Source organism: Eptatretus burgeri, chromosome 1 (genome assembly GCF_056783735.1).
Source record: "Eptatretus burgeri isolate ZD-2024b chromosome 1, Ebu_testis_v1, whole genome shotgun sequence".
NCBI lineage: Eukaryota > Metazoa > Chordata > Myxini > Myxiniformes > Myxinidae > Eptatretus > Eptatretus burgeri.
This window is the reverse complement of record NC_140961.1, coordinates 82454075-82469937: the sequence shown is the minus strand read 5'-3', so window position 1 is coordinate 82469937 and position 15863 is coordinate 82454075. Positions and strand designations below refer to the sequence as shown.

General features: G+C 44.3%; 1 protein-coding gene across 4 annotated transcripts in view; it reads left to right on the top strand.

The window, feature by feature from the left end:
• The first annotated feature begins 8961 nt into the window (after window positions 1–8961).
• LOC147034848 (valine--tRNA ligase, mitochondrial-like) overlaps window positions 8962–15863 on the top strand; it is an 81876-nt gene continuing 74974 nt past the window's right edge. For 2 of the 4 annotated variants that reach the window (XR_015060540.1, XR_015060541.1), the window contains exons 1-3: window positions 8962–9113; window positions 9272–9480; window positions 11003–11081. Coding sequence is in view for 2 of the 4 variants with exons in the window: in XM_085890351.1 (XP_085746477.1) it covers window positions 9274–9480; window positions 11003–11081 (286 nt within the window). In the remaining 2 variants the exon portion in view is untranslated. The other 2 variants (XM_085890351.1, XM_085890355.1) reach the window with 2 other exon arrangements.

The window sequence follows — 15863 nt, the reverse complement described above, 5'->3', positions numbered from 1 at the left end:
CTGCGAGAACGAATCTTTCTGGTCAAAGATTGAGAAGAACTTTTTACCTCCCAGTCGGCTGATTACATCATCAGTGGTTGGCATCTGGTGATGCTCACGTTTTGCAGCAGTATTTAGTGAACGGGATCGAGGCACAACCTCAAAGAGTTGTCTTATTTTTGACGATAACCAAATTATGTACCCAATCCGTAGGAGCGTCAACCCGAGATATTATGATCCTATCCACCATGTCAGAGAGTTTATCTTTGAGGTGCGCATGTAAACTGTGGGGTACTCTCCGTGTGGTCTCTATAACCAGAGAAACTCCATCTTTTAATCAGATGTTGTATGAAAGAACAAACACATGCGTAATCAAGCATGACTTCACTTGTGTGAAGCTTGAGTGGTGTGTGGTGAGCACGAACTGAACGTACACTTACATAGGCCTTATTAGCACCTCGTCAAATAAGATACAGGGCAGCACTTGCTTGTAACCTTGTAACCCGAGAATCGGAGTTTCCGAGGTGTCAACAATGTTGAACTCAAAATTCCCCTCTTTGTTGCCTGCTTTACAAAATAAGTCAGTCTAGCCTTTGTGGGCAACATCATGTCCTCCATATACAGTAAAAGCTACAGAAGATTCCCGGACCTGTGGCTTTATCGGTAACTTGTTGAAAAGGGACAAAGGCATAACACATGTCTGCGCACCAGGATCCAGTTTTACCTTCATTTTAGCTCCTCATATTGATATGCATGCATAGCATTTCTCACCTGGTGCTACCGAATCAAGCCCGTCAAAGCACAGTCGATCTATTTCCTCGACCAAATCGCCCATCACTCGTGTGTCCATGTGAACAGTGTGGACACTGGACAGACTGCCTGGATTTGGCTCGACATAGTCTTTGAAAATGACCCTTCCGTCAACATTTGTTACATTCTCTGCCAATGGCAGGGGAGTCATGGCCCCTTCCCCGCTGGTATCCACAACTATGGCAAACATCCTGTTGATCCACAGCACGATTGGCATTATCGCGGGATTCCCAACCACGAGCATCGTGTCTGGTAAACACTGCCGCCATTATCAGAAGCACCACGTCCTGTAAACCTCACGACCTTTCCCGCGTGGCTCGTTTACCTCCAGCTACTCTTTTTCACGTAAAAGACGTTCTTTGATCCACAGATCGGACATTCCAAAAACAATTTTATCCCCAATCTGAACAGTAATTGTCATTGCCCTATGCCCTAGTGTCTTGTGCATTTGTCAGTTATTATTTTATTCATCAGAGTTGGACATTATTGTTGTTTCGTATTATTATTATTATCGTTAGTGCAAGTGTATATCGCCAGTTAGTAGGGGAGAGTGGGGGCAAGATGGTCCCTTTATTGGTTTTGTCCGTTTTGCCGTCAGATGATTTGCCAGCCAAACACCATTCAATTGCCATTCGTTAGTCCATCTATCGCCCCAAGTAACTGCCCAATTTAGAGAATATTAGAGATCGTTGAATGTCTATAAAAGGCAATCAAAATTTGTGGTCGAAATGCTCAACTTGCCCCACCCCTGGGGCAAGTCGATCATCACTATGAGGAAAGATGATCATGGTCCTAAGGAAACATGAGGACAGTCTAAATAAGAGGTGCTAGAATTTTAATAAACAGTAAATAATTCTTCATATATATATATTTCCAAAACATTGTCCCATACTCAACTGGATACGAACGTCCATTTTCATGTCATTTATCTTTGTGTTCCAGTCTTAATGTCTAAATTCGCAACTCCCACTGACTGAGATCAATTTTGAATACCAGTTGCTTTGATTTTCTCTGGCTTCCCTTTAAAAACTTGGCTGGAGGTAATTTTTTAATGATGTCCTCCTTGGAAAAAGTCCCACAATCTGCCTTGTCCACGATGAACATAGGTCGATCGAAGTTCATATGAGAAGGTACTTTGCGGAGAAAGACTCCCTCATATCCATCGTCGTCGATTGCCTCTACACGAGATATGTACAGATTTGATTGTGCTTTTTTCCCATCTATTTCTGTAATAACAAAGTCCCCTTCAATAACATCATTATTGTCATCTGGCTCTGAATCTTCGTCTTGAAGCTGGAAATCACCAGCATCAGCATCATCCGGTGATTCACCATCTAAATGTAGACCTATACGTGTTCGTGATTTCGTTTCCTTGAACAGCTTTTTAGGTTTCGTCTGGGCAGATTTGGCGGCTCTACAGGCCTTGGCATCGCTCTTTTTCTGCTCTAATTGTTTTCTGGCTTCCGTCTCGGCGGCGATTGCATTTCTCACGGGTGAAACAGGACAAGATGATCGTGGTGTGGGGCAAGATGATCACCTGATCAACTTGCCCCACAACCAAGTGATCATCCTGCCCCACTGCCGCCATTTTTACAAAATCGTCTGGCATTCATAATTTACAGCAATGAGCTCGGCAAAACATACACGCAATATGGGCATATAAGCTACGTATCTACCTATATGCAGATACCATTCCCACTACACTTATTCGTAGAGATAATACGTACTCACCGATGATTTGAAAATTTCCTTTTTCAGGAGGGAAATGATGTTTTTCTGATAAAAGGAACGCAGCGTTTTTTCTCGTCATGTGCCTTCCACAGTGGAATTGTAGTTAATCGATCGATCATTGAGTGGCGCCACTGTCCAATGCGAGCTTTATTGGAGTCGTGAGAGGGGGGTGATCATCATGACCCAAGGATCATCTTGCCCCACTCTCCCCGAATGTTCAATATGCAAATGCCGATATGAGATCTTCATTGTTAGTTCATGAAATTTTCATGCATGACATATCGTGTGAAAGTAATCAGACTAATATTGTCTATTTTCCCCTTTATATTTTCTTTTTTTTTGTATACCTTGTCGAGGCTCGTGTGAGAGCTAACACACAACGCACATCAAGGGGGGCATGTGACAAGAAGGGGAGGGAGTGGGAAGGACAAAACAGTGGGGAACAGAGACATTAGGAGATCTGTAGAAGGGAGAGGGATGGGACGGGGAACATGAGGAATAGAAGATGGACATGACAAGGACTTTCAGGAAGGAAAGCAGGGAATTTGAAGGTGGGCTTGGGTGGATTATCGGGGGTAGAAAAGATCGAGGATTTGGATGAGATGATAAGAGGTGGTGGTGAACAGCTATTTTGAAGGCCTGGAGGGAAGAATGGGAATGAATAGAGTGAGGAAGTTTATTCCAAAGGCAGGAAAAAAGAGGAATGAAAGAGTGAAGGAGAGCAGTGATTCGTTATTTTGGTAGTTTTACCAGAAGGGGGTTGTTGGCGGACCTTGAGCGTCCTGCAGAAATGTGGTGGGGACAAATCGCAGAGAGAGCATGGGGGGCGAGGCTGGAGAGGAGAGGGTTGAAGACAAAAAGACCACCGACCAACCTGCACTGATTGAGGGAGAGGCCCAAAGACTCAGCCTCATTGCGGGAGATGCCAATGATCCGAAATGCCTTGGTTTCTACAGCGTGAAGCCAAGAAAGGTGGGAGGCAGGAACACCAGCCCAGAGGGGAGAGCAGTACTCCTTCAGGCTGCGGACAAAAGATTTGTAAGTGGTCAGGAGCTCAGGTGGGCCGAGGAAGGACTTTGCACGATGGAGGATTCCCAGTCGGTGACTAGCTTTGGAGGCGAGGTTTGAAACGTGGCTTTCCCTGGAAAGGTCATGGCAGATAGTGAGACCCAGAAGCTTGAAAGAAAGGACTTCTTCCAGAGGATTGTTGAGAAAGTGGATGGGGGGTTTTCTAAATGGTCCTTTCGAAGAGACATAGTGAGAGTGTGAGATTTGTCCGGATTGAAAGATATGTTCCACGTGTTGGAGAGGTTTGTGATTTTATCCAGATCAGTAGTGAGCGAAGAAGCTGCTGCTTGCCGGTCTGAGGGATGACCGATGGTACGGTAGAGGGTGGAGTCATCAGCAAAGAGATATAGAGGATTTTCCAGAGAGTCGGAGAGATCATTGATGAAAACCAGAAAAAGAACAGGGCCCAGAATGCTACCTTGAGGAACTCCAGCCTGCACAGGAAGAGGGGATGAAAGAACTCCATTTAGGGCCACATGGTGACTGCGACAGGAGAGGAAGTCTGCAAGCCATGAGTGGGGATGGCCTTAGATACCAGAGGAAGAGAGTTTGGTGAGCAGGGCAGGGAGCCAGACTGTGTCAAAAGCACGGGATATGTCCTGGGATATGGCTCGGATTTCCTGTCTGGCATTGAGGGCTTCCATCCATTGTTGCGAGAGCAGAAGCAGCATATCCAGGGTAGAGTGACCTGGTCTGAAACCAAATTGATGATCAGAAATCAAGCCATTGGAGAAGAGGAAGGGTTTGATGTCTGAAGCACTGATGGATTCCATAACCTTGCTGATGATTGGGAGAAGGCTGATCGGTCTGTAGTTGCAGTGATCTGTTTTTGCACCTTTTTGTGCAGGGCAGTGATGTTTGCTGATTTCCAAGCAGATGGCAGATGACCTTGAGCAAATGAGAGGGTGAATAGAACAGAGAGATGGTGAGCAAGAGCTGAGGAGCAGGCTTTGAGGACACGTGGGCTGATGCCCTCTGGACCGATTGCAGAATCTGAGTTGAGGTTTAACAGCAAGCTCTCCACATTGTCAGGAGAAAAGGATACATGGTCCAGGGACAGTTGGGTGCGACTGGGTAAGGTGGGTAGAGAAATTGATGGGTTTTGGACACAAGATTTTGCTGCAAACACCGAGATTAGGCATTCAGCTTTTTCACGTGCGGTATCACGTGCAGTGCGGCCATTTGAGGTAAGGGAGGGATGGAGGGGGAACATACACCAGAAACAGACTTGATTGGACACGACCATGATTTTGAGGAGGGAGAGAGGTTTGAGAGTTCAGACTTGAGATGAGAAAATTGTTGTTTTCTGGCTCTCCTGATGGTAGATACACACTTGTTCCGAGCTTTATGGAAGGAACTGAGATTGCCCTCATTTGGGTTTGCTTTGCATGAGGCAAAGGCAAGTTGTTTCAGGACAACTGCCTCACCACAAGCTTCAGTGAACCAATGGCGGGAGGAAGAGTAGGACAACTGAAGATGAGAGGAAATAAATCTGTGCATGAGGGAGAGCAAGTTTCTTTGAAAGATTCCCAGGATGAGTTGATGTTGGAGAAAGCAGCGATAGGAGACCAGTCTATAAGTTTGAGGGCTGCTTGCAGATCCTGCCCGTCTGCTTGAGTGAAATGCCAGACTCAACGGCAGTGAGGTGGTTCTATTATAATAGTCAGAGAGATGTCCACTTTGACAAGAACGTGGTCAGAAGAACCGATTGGATTGGAGGAAGAGCAGCAGATATTGTCAGGGAAATTTGTCAAAATCAGATCCAGAAGAGATGGAGTACCATTGATTGAGATCCGGGTAGGGAAGTTGACCGATTGAGTCAGTCCCAATGAGTCGCAGAAAGCTTTTGCTGAGGTGCCATGACAGGTGAGAGAGGTAGCCACACCTAGCCAACTGGCATGATGACAATTGAAGTCGCCACATATGAGGAAGAGATAGAGTTTGGATGAGAAATAGAAGTTGGTGCATGTTTTCAGATAGTGAGGTGAAGATGGAGTCATCACTGTTAGGTGGACGGTACAGTACACATATAAACATGAGGTGGGAGTGGAGGGAAGCCGTAGCCAGAGGTATTCCTGGAGGTGTGGCGGAGTGAGGGCAGTGCATGGAGAGTGAGGAATAGAGTCTTTGATGAAGAGAGCAACTCCTCCACCAGGGTGAGGCTCAGGTCTGTCAAACCAGAGAAGGGAGTAACCAGGGAGAGATACTTGGGAGTCAGACACGTTTTGGGGGAGGAAAGTTTCTGTTAGGCAGATTATGTCTGCTTTGTCATTGGCATCCTGTATGGAAAGATCTGAAAGGTTTGAGCGAAGGCCCCGGATATTTGAGGTCCATACTTTTAATGAAGAGGTAGAGGAGGAGGCTTTGGGTGGAGGGGTGGGGGCAGGGGGAGGGTAGGACAGGGGATGAGGGGGGGGTAAGGAGGGTTGTTGAATGAGTGTGGGGGATTGCAGAATAGCTCGGGGAGTGGGCCGAATGAGGAGGAGAAATGCCTCTGTGGTGCTGGGGGAGAGGGGGACAAGAGAGGGGGAAGAAGGCAGTTGAGGATTTGAGGTGGAGTGAAGACATGGAGGTGAGAAGGCAGTGGAAGGAGGCAGCTTTGTGGATGGGAGGGGGGTAACTTTGGGAAGGATGAGTGAGGGGGATGAATGGTGGGAGAAACGTGAAGGGGGTGTTTTTGAGAGGTGAAAGGGAGGCTTGGAGGGAGAAGAGTGGGATGGTTGCTTTGAGAGTGAGGGGTGAGAGGAGTGAGTTGGCACTGAAGTTGGAAAAAAGAATGGTTGATGGAAAGTGAACATTCATAGCAAACTGTGTTTTTTTTTTTTTTAAGTTTTAGGTCAGTTAAGCGATTAAACACGTTTCTTGGTGCATGCAATAAAGGCGAATTCAGTGAATGGAGAGAAGAAACGCTGTAACAGTTGGATTTTTTAGGCAAGGTATGAAGGAAAGCTCGAATTGAGAGCAGTCTGTTTAAATAGCAGAAGAGTAGTGCATTATGATACAATATGGAGTACCAGATGTGTGAAAGAGGAAGATGAAGCATTATAAGAGATCGTATTTGTTATTATTATTAATGTTTGAGAGAGTTTTCAACAGATTAGGTCATGGAAGTTGTGTCGAAACAAATCAAGGAAGAAGAAGAGTAGATGAAGATGAAGAAGAAGAATACTTGGAGAAAGGTTGTGGTTTTTTTTTTTTTTTTGATTTAAGATAAGAAATAGAGTGATTCGTTGGGAGGGATGGGGGACGTTAAGAAAGTGGGAAAGATAGAAATTGAAGATAATGGGGAGAAAAAACAAATAAACACGATCGTACACCGAGGGGAACAAAGGGTAGGCCTCAAGCCTCAAGGATAGGCCCCAAGCACCCAGTAAGAGAAGTTTGACGAAATGTCACAAAATATCACGATTTTTGAAACAAAACCGAACTAGGAACACAGGAACATGTCGGTGAGAAAATAAACAGTTAAAATGGGACAGATAATGACTGGAAACTTAATTTTGAGATCGTCAGCAGGGAGCCCCGAAGGAGACCTGCCAACGCTCCAAACCCAGAACTGGAGTTATTTTCCAATGGCCTTGGATACCATAGGAAGAGAGTTTGGTGAGCAGGGCAGGGTGCCAGACTGTGTCAAAAGCATGGGATATGTCCAGGGATACTGCTCGGATTTCCTGTCTGGCATTGAGGACCTCCATCCATTGTTGGGAGAGCAGAAGCAGCATATCCAGGGTAGAGTGACCTGATCTGAAACCAAATTGATGATTATAAATCAAGCCATTGGAGAAGAGGAAGGATTTAATGTCAGAAGTGATGATGGATTCCATAACCTTGCTGATGATTGGGAGAAGGCTGATTGGTCTGTAGTTGCAGGGATCTGATTTTGCACCTTTTTATGCAGGGCAGTGATGTTTGCAGATTTCCAAGAAGATGGCAGATGACCTTGAGCAAATGAGAGGGTGAATAGAAGAGAGAGATGGTGAGCAAGAGCTGAGGAGCAGGCTTTGAGGACACGTGGGCTGATGCCGTCTGGACCGATTGCAGAATCTGAGTTGAGGTTTAAGAGCAAGCTCTCCACCTTGTCAGGAGAAAAGGATACATAGTTCAGGGACAGTTGGGTGCGACTGGGTAAGGTGGGTAGAGAAATTGATAGGTTTTGGACACAATATTTTGCTGCAAACACCGAGTTTAGGCATTCAGCTTTTTCACGTGCGGTATCAGCAGTGCGGCCATTTGAGGTAAGGGAGGGGATGGAGGGGGAGCATACACCAGAAACAGATTTGATTAGATACCACCAGGATTTTGAGGAGGGAGAGAGGTTTGAGAGTTCAGACTTGAGATGAGAAAGATGTTGTTTTCTGGCTCTCCTGAGGGTAGATACATAATTGTTCCAAGCTTAATGGAAGGAACTGAGATTGCCCTCAGTTGGGTTTGCTTTCCATGAGGCAAAGGCAAGTTGTTTCAGGACAACTGCCTCGCCACAAGCTTCAGTAAAACAAGGGCGGGAGGAAGGGGAGGATAACTAAAGATGAGAGGGGATCAATCTGTGCATGAGGGAGAGCAAGTTTCTTTGAAAGAATTCCCAGAATGAGTTGATGTTGGAGAAAGTAGTGATAGGAGACCAGTCTATAAGTTTGAGGGCTGCTCGGAGACCCTGCCAGTCGGCTTGAGTGAAATGCCAGACTCGACGGCGGTGAGGTAGTTCTCTGATAACAGCCAGAGAGATGTCCACTTTGACAAGAACGTGGTCAGAAGAACCAATTGGAGCAGAGGAAGAGCAGCAGGTATTGTCAGGGAAATATCTGATAAATTGTTGCAGATAAAATGCCATTATCATTGTCAATGATCACCACCACCAGGCGAGCTATCGCCATCACCATGGCCAATTACAAATCATTGCCCTTACCAGCAGAGGGCACTACATCAGCGGCACAGCTCCGCCCTCAGCCCAAGATGCATTCCTGCACTGCCGAAGCCTTGTGCATCAGACGAAAGCAGAAAGCATAATCTTCACATGATTACGTCATTCGTCATTTGGATCGGGTTCAACGTCATCCCTGTTTGATAAAATCAGCTTTTAAAATACCGAGCTGTCTTTTCATGTCAGTGCATTGACGGACGTAATGCGAGGGAATTGGTCATCTTGGATCTTACTGATGGCAAGCGCAAAGGTTTAATTGGATTCTGTATCACCGGGCGCAGCAGACGCTCTATTTATAATACCTACAACCATGATCTTAAGAAGCGGTGGATTGAACAGTAAATTACAACAACAAAGCCTTGCATTTGATATGAAAATTTTTGGGGTGTATTGTTAAGTTTATAAGGTAATTCGGCTTCCTCCTTTGTCTTCTTTTTCAACAAACTCAGTTTGGTGAGAAACGTTGAAATGAGAATTTTGAACCATTGTTTAGTGCAAAAACAGTAAAACCAGACACACTGAGGTACGGAATGAGTAGCGAACGTGAAGTGACTTTCGTTGTTGTTTCGAGCTGAAGGAAGCTCCGCCCTCCCATCCTGACCTCGTGGTAACGTGCACTTACTTCACCTGAGATCGGCTTTGTTTTTTACCTTGGTTTCTGCGCGCAAACCCCTATTTTGTGGCCTCATTCTGAATAGATTTGCGTTTCCTTTGAATTTAACATCTTGCTTGTTGTTTTTGTTGTTCTCGTGGTTTTGGCGCCAGAAATGCTGATCACATCCCGACAACTGCACAAGGCTCGACGATGGGCGAGTTGTGCTGCACTGTCATGCAGCAGCAGGACGTGTGGTGGTGCTGGTGATGGTGAAGGTGATGAGAAGCTTCAGAAAGACAGCAATGATCGTTGGAACAAGTTGCACAGAAAGCAAAGGAGAGAAGAGAAGTTGAGAGACAGTTCCAGTTGTGGAATATCTGTAAGTTGTGCGTCTGCTTCTGCGTCTCCCTGCGTCTGTGTCTGTTGTCTGCCCGCGTCTCTGTCTGCCCGCGCCTCTGTCTGCCCGCGCCTCTGTCTGCCCGCGCCTCTGTCTGCCCGCGCCTCTGTCTGCCCGCGCCTCTGTCTGCCCGCGCCTCTGTCTGCCCGCGCCTCTGTCTGCCCGCGCCTCTGTCTGCCTTTGTCTGGTTCTTCTTGCGTCTGCGTCTACGTCTGCTTCTGCGTCTCCCTGCTTCTGCGTCTGCGTCTGCGTCTGCGTCTGCTTCTGCGTCTCCCTGCGTCTGTGTCTGTTGTCTGCCTGTGTCTCTGTCTGCCTTTGTCTGGTTCTCCTTGCGTCTATGCGTCTACGTCTGCGTCTCCCTGCGTCTACGTCTGCCCGCGTCTGCTTCTGCCCACGTCTACGTCTGCCCGCGTCTACCGATGCCCATGTCTACCTATGTCCGCATTTACCAATGCCCACGTCTACGTCTGCCCGTGTCTACGTCTTTCTGCGACTACCTATGCCCATGTCTACCGATGCCCGCATTTACCGATGCCCACGTATGCCTGCATTTACCTGTGCCCGTGTCTACCTGTGCCCGTGTTTACCTATGCCCACGTTTACCTATGCCCGCATCAACGTCTGCCCGCGTCTACGTCTGTCCGCGTCTACCTATGCCCGCGTTTACCTATGCCCACGTCTACCAGGTCTATGCCCGCATCTACCTATGCCCACGTGTACCAATGTCCACGTCTACGTCTCCCTGCATCTCCGTCTCCTTGCATCTACATCTCCCTGCGTCTACGTTTGCCCGTGGCTGTTTTTGCATCTGCCTGCATTTGCGGCTGTGTACGTCTCTGCTCATTCATGCTCACACCTGTCCGTGTCCGCACGCCTCCCTGTGTTTGTGCCTCCCATGTCTGTTCCTCTGCACCTGCCTGTGCCCACACCCAAGCTGGTACTCCTCATGCCTGCCTGTGTCCATGCCTGGTCTCTCTTCAACCACCTGTGTCTGTGCCTGCCCTATCTGCACCTGCACCTGCACCTGTGCTTGAGTTTGTGCCTGTGCCTGAGCATCTCTTATCTCCATGTGCATCCATTCCCTGTGCTTGACTTTACTTGTGCATCTGTACACCCGGTTTGCCCTGATCACACCTGTGCTGTGGTGTGCATGCACCTGCTCTCCTATATGTATGTGTGTGACTATATTTTCTGCAAAATCAATGAGTTTTATTAGTTTCAGATCTGAAGATAATACATTATTGGCTGTTTATAATTTCCTGCAAATGATGACTGCAAATTCAATTTATACAACAGATGATGTAAATGATGTATTTAATTATTTCTTCGGCATTCCCACCATTACCAAGTTCTCCAAATATCTTTGCTATTCACACATAAGTTTTTACCTGTAGTTTTGAACTGTATTACACACTTTAAGATGATGAGCAAAGTCAGTTATTTGTAAATGGCTGATGAACAGTTGTATGATTTTTCTTTGGTTTTAATGTTTCTTTTCTTACAGAAATCAGAAAACAATAATCTTAAGTTTCCCAAAGAATTTCATGTGTATGACATCCCTACACCAAAGGGAGAAAAGAAAGGTGAAATTTTATTTCTTTCCTTGCAAGTTATAAAGTGTCATTTACAAATATAACTTTATGCCTTGCAGATGGTTTTGTTTGCCTTTTATTGAAAAAAAGAATGAGCCTTTTTTTTATCCACGGGTAAAGAGTCATGGGTGTAGATTTTTGTCATCACATCACCAGCAAAACATTTGAAATTACGAGAGGACACTGGCTGCTGTGGTTCACTATTTGAACAATATACTGTACTTATTAACTTTTTTAATATGGTGAAATACCCTCTTGGAAAAAGGCAGACTATTTTTGGTAGCCTCCATCTTTAGAGGTTGCTTTCCCTTTCTCGTTTGCTTGTTGGAGATTGACATTCACATTTTATGCAGAAACCACAACTGTTTGTCGTGACATTCCAGTATCATTTTGTGTCCTGAGTAAAAAGCGAGAAAAACTGTGGTGGTAGTAGGCTCTTATTTTTCTTATGCTCTTGTGGAGTGCATTTTTCTTTTTGTATACAATTTTTGATCAGGACATAAAACAACAAAAAACCCTGGAAAAAGGGTGGGGAGGGGGGAAAAGGTGTGGGGGGACACACCATGAGCTGAGGTGAGGGTTAAAGTAGAGGGTGAAAGAATATACTGGAGTACTCAACGACGACGTCATGCAGAGCACGACACTTGCAAATTCCATAAAACAAATTTGACCTCAAAAGTAATTTGTGGTTGAATACATTGACCAAATATACAACTCCTCTTCAAATTTCATGTGAATCCGATGAAAATTGACAATTTTAGGATTCGGCCTATGTTGGCCTTTTGGCCTACGTGGACCCAAAAATAATTGGTGGTTGAATTCAGTGAACTGAAATATATTCCTCTTCAAATTTAAAGTCAATCGGATGAAAATTGAGGATTTTAGAAATACCACCTCAGTTGTTGACCTTGGGACGATGTTCACCACAAAATTAATTGGCTGGTTTAATTCAGTGACCAAATCGGCAACTCTTTTCAAATGAAATTTGACAATTTTAGAAAGTCGACCGATGTCCTTTTGGCCGATGTTGACCTCAAATATAATTGGTGGTCGAATTCAGTGACCTGATATGCAAATCCTCTTCAAATTTTATGTCTATTAGATAAAAATTGAGGATTTTAGAAATTCTTCCTAATGTTGACCTTTTGGTCGATGTTGACCTGAAAAATAATTGGCTAGTTGAATTCAGTGACCTAAAATATAATACTCGTCAAATTTCAAGTCAATCTGGTGAAATTTGGCAATTTTAGAAAGTCGACCGATGTCCTTTTGGCCGATGTTGACCTCAAAAATAATTGGCTAGTCAAATACAGTGACCTGAAATGAAATCCTCTTCACATTTCAAGTCAATCTAATAGAAATTGACAATTTTAGAAATTCTTCCTAATGTTGACCTGAAAAATAATTGGTGGTTGAATTCAGTGACCTGATATGCAAATCTTCTTCAAATTTTAAGTCAGATGAAAATTGAGGATTTTAGAAATCTCATCTAAGATGTTGACCTTTTGGTCTACGTTGACCTCAAAAATAATTGGCTAGTCAAATACAGTGACCTGAAATGAAATCCTCTTCACATTTCAAGTGCATCTAATAGAAATTGACAATTTTAGAAATTCTTCCTAATGTTGACCTTTTGGTCGATTGTTGAACTGAAAAATAATTGGCTAGTTGAATTCAGTGACCTAAAATTTAAATACTCGTCAAATTTTAAGTCTATCGGATAAAAATTAAGGATTTTAGAAATCTCACCGAAGTTGTTGACCTTTGTCCTATGTTGACCTTTTGACCTCCAAAACAATAGGCTTCTTTCTTATGACATTCTACCATGTGGTGAAATTTCATGAAGATCGGTTTAAAATTGTGACCTGTAGGTGACAAACTGACAGACAGACAAACAAAATTAACAAACCAATATACTTGAAAAATCTTCGATTTTGCAAGTCACAAGAGCGCGAATTGCTTTGCAATACATGTCCCCTACCGATGTGATTCTTTCTAAGTCTAAAAACGGCATAACTGTAAAAAAAAAATTGACGAAACTCCCTGAAACTCGAACTTATTCTGTAACTTATCGTAGTAGTGCCCTTTACCAAGTTTCAGTTGAATATGTTAAAGGGTATGAGAAAAAAGGCTGAAAAACCATCGGCGTGACGGACAGACAAATGGAGAGCAAACATGTAGTCCCCTCCAGTGAAACCGATAGGGGACTAATGAGGAATGTGGGGAAAAATTAGGGATAGGGTTGGACACAGGTTGTGGATAAGATGGATACAGGCACAAACACTCAGGAAGGAAAAACAGGAAACTTGGAAGGTGAGCTTGGGGAGGATTAACAGGGGTAGAAAATATCATGATTTTGGATGGCAGATGATCTAAGATGGTGGCGAACAACCGTCTGAAAGTCCTGGAAGGAGGAATGAGAATGTGGAAGTTGGTTTCACAGTTGGGGGGGAGGGGGGGAGAGAACAAATGAGCGGAGGTGAGTAGCGATTCTGGATTTTGGGATTTTCCGTAGATGGGGTTACTGGCAGACCCTGCAGAAACCTGCAGAAACCTGGGAGTGTAGTGTGTGTGGTGCAGAGCATGGGAAAGGCAGAGGGTGCAAGACCAGAAAGGAGGCGGTAGAAAACGGAGACCAGCGACCTCTCTGTGATGAGAACATGGGAGGCCCATAGACTCAGCTTCATTGTGGGAAATTGCAATGGCCTTGAACACCTTAGTTTCCATGGCAGGCTGAGGAAGGTGTGGTACATGGTTTCCAGCCCAGAGGGAAGAGCAGTTATACATCAAGATGCAGATGAAGGCCTTGTGTGTGGATAAGAGTTCTGGTGTGCCAAGGAAAGATATCACACAACGGAGGATGGATTGACTTTGTATGACAATGTAGAAGCGTGTGTGGTATGCCCAAGAAAAATCTTGTGTGATCGTGAGGCACAAAAGTTTTTGTGAGTGATCCTCCTCAAGAGGATTGTTTAAAAACTAGATGGGAGGATTTGCCATATATATATATATATATATATATATATATATATATATATATATATATATATATATATATATATATATATATATATATATATATATATATTTTTTTTTTCCAGTCTGCTTGGCTGAAGGATTAGGGATGTCATGGTAGAGGGTGGAGTCATGAGTAAATAGATAAAGAAAAAATTTCCAGAGTCAGATAGATTGTTGAGGAAGAGGACTGTGCCCAAAACACTGCCTTGGGACACTCCAGCCTTAACAGGGAGAGGATATTAAAGGATTCCATTGAGAGCCAGATGTTGGTTACAAAAGTAGAGGAAGTCAGTAATCCATGTATGGAGTTGACCAAGGGTGCCATAGGCAGAGAGTTTGAAGAGCAAGGTAGGGGTGTCAGACTGTATTGAATGCTTGAGATGTATAGAGCCCTGTTCTCCTTTCTAACAGTGAATGTTTCCATCCATTGTTAGTAGACCAGAATCAGCATGTCAACTTCGTGACCTGGTCTGAATCAAAATTGATAAAAAGGAAGTTGGGAGAAAATCAGACTGTTGAAGAAAAGGAAGGATATTATCTCAATTATGATGTTGGATATCATGGTCCGACTGATGACTTACTGATGTAAAGCAGTGATGTTGGCTGATTTCCAAGCAGATGGAAGATGACTGAGCACAAATGAAAGGGTGAAAATGGCAGAGAGAGGATCTGCAAGATCAGCAGAGCAAGTTTTTATGACATGTGAGCTGATGCCATCCAGTTCAGTTGAGATCTCTCCAAAAACTTTTTCACCTTCTGGGGTACAAAAGGCACAAAGTCCAGGAGCAGTTGGCTGCTGCCAGGTTGGGTGGTTACAGAGATTGAGTAGTTGCTAATATAAGATTTGCAAGTAAACACAGAATTGAGGCATTCAGCCTTCTCAGGAGTGAAATATGGCTGTGGTGCCATTTGAAGTGAGGGAAGGGATATAGGAGGGGGATACAATACATGGAGGGAGAGTATACTCCAGAGCTGGACTTAACAAAGCGCAATCACTTTTTGTAGGAAGTAGATGAGTTTTAAAGTTCATTCTTTTGGTTGGACAGATGTTGCTTTCTTTCTCAGCAGAAAGAAATCATCTGGACAGTTGTTACTATATCGGCATACTCGCATTGTAATTGTACAATAGTTTCAATAGAGGTACTCTATTGAAAATAGATAATGTGTAATACTGGCAACCATCAGATGGGGTTTGTGGCTTATGTTTGCACATTTTGTGTGGACAGATAAGCAAACACATCAATCCAAATGCAATACCCTCTCCTCTGGTGAGGGTAAATGTAAGTGGGATTGTGGAGGAAAAAACACATTTAAAACTAGAAGGGCACTCGGTGGAGCGCATCGCTCCGCCACGTAATGCCTGATCCATGAGAACATATCGGGCTCAATACATTTTTGAAATATCATGCTATACTGTACTATATTGTTTTTGGCCCTATCTCTCAATGGTGAAGAATCACTGAAAACATTCTGGTCGGCGGATACGGATCTTCACCAAAATCTAATCAGTTTGTCCTTGTCACACACCGAACCTGTCCACAAAATTTAATCCAGATCCATCAGCAACTTTTTGAGATATCCTGTACATAAACAGACAAACAGACAGACAAGCCGGTAGGCGACATGGGTGGTCGCTATATAATTGCATACTAGTCATGCAGTTTTTGACGGATCAGGCTGAAATTTTTTGACAAAGAGGTTGATTATCGTGCGCATAAAAGCGCGGAAGCCGATATTTGATTTTCGAATTTTTTG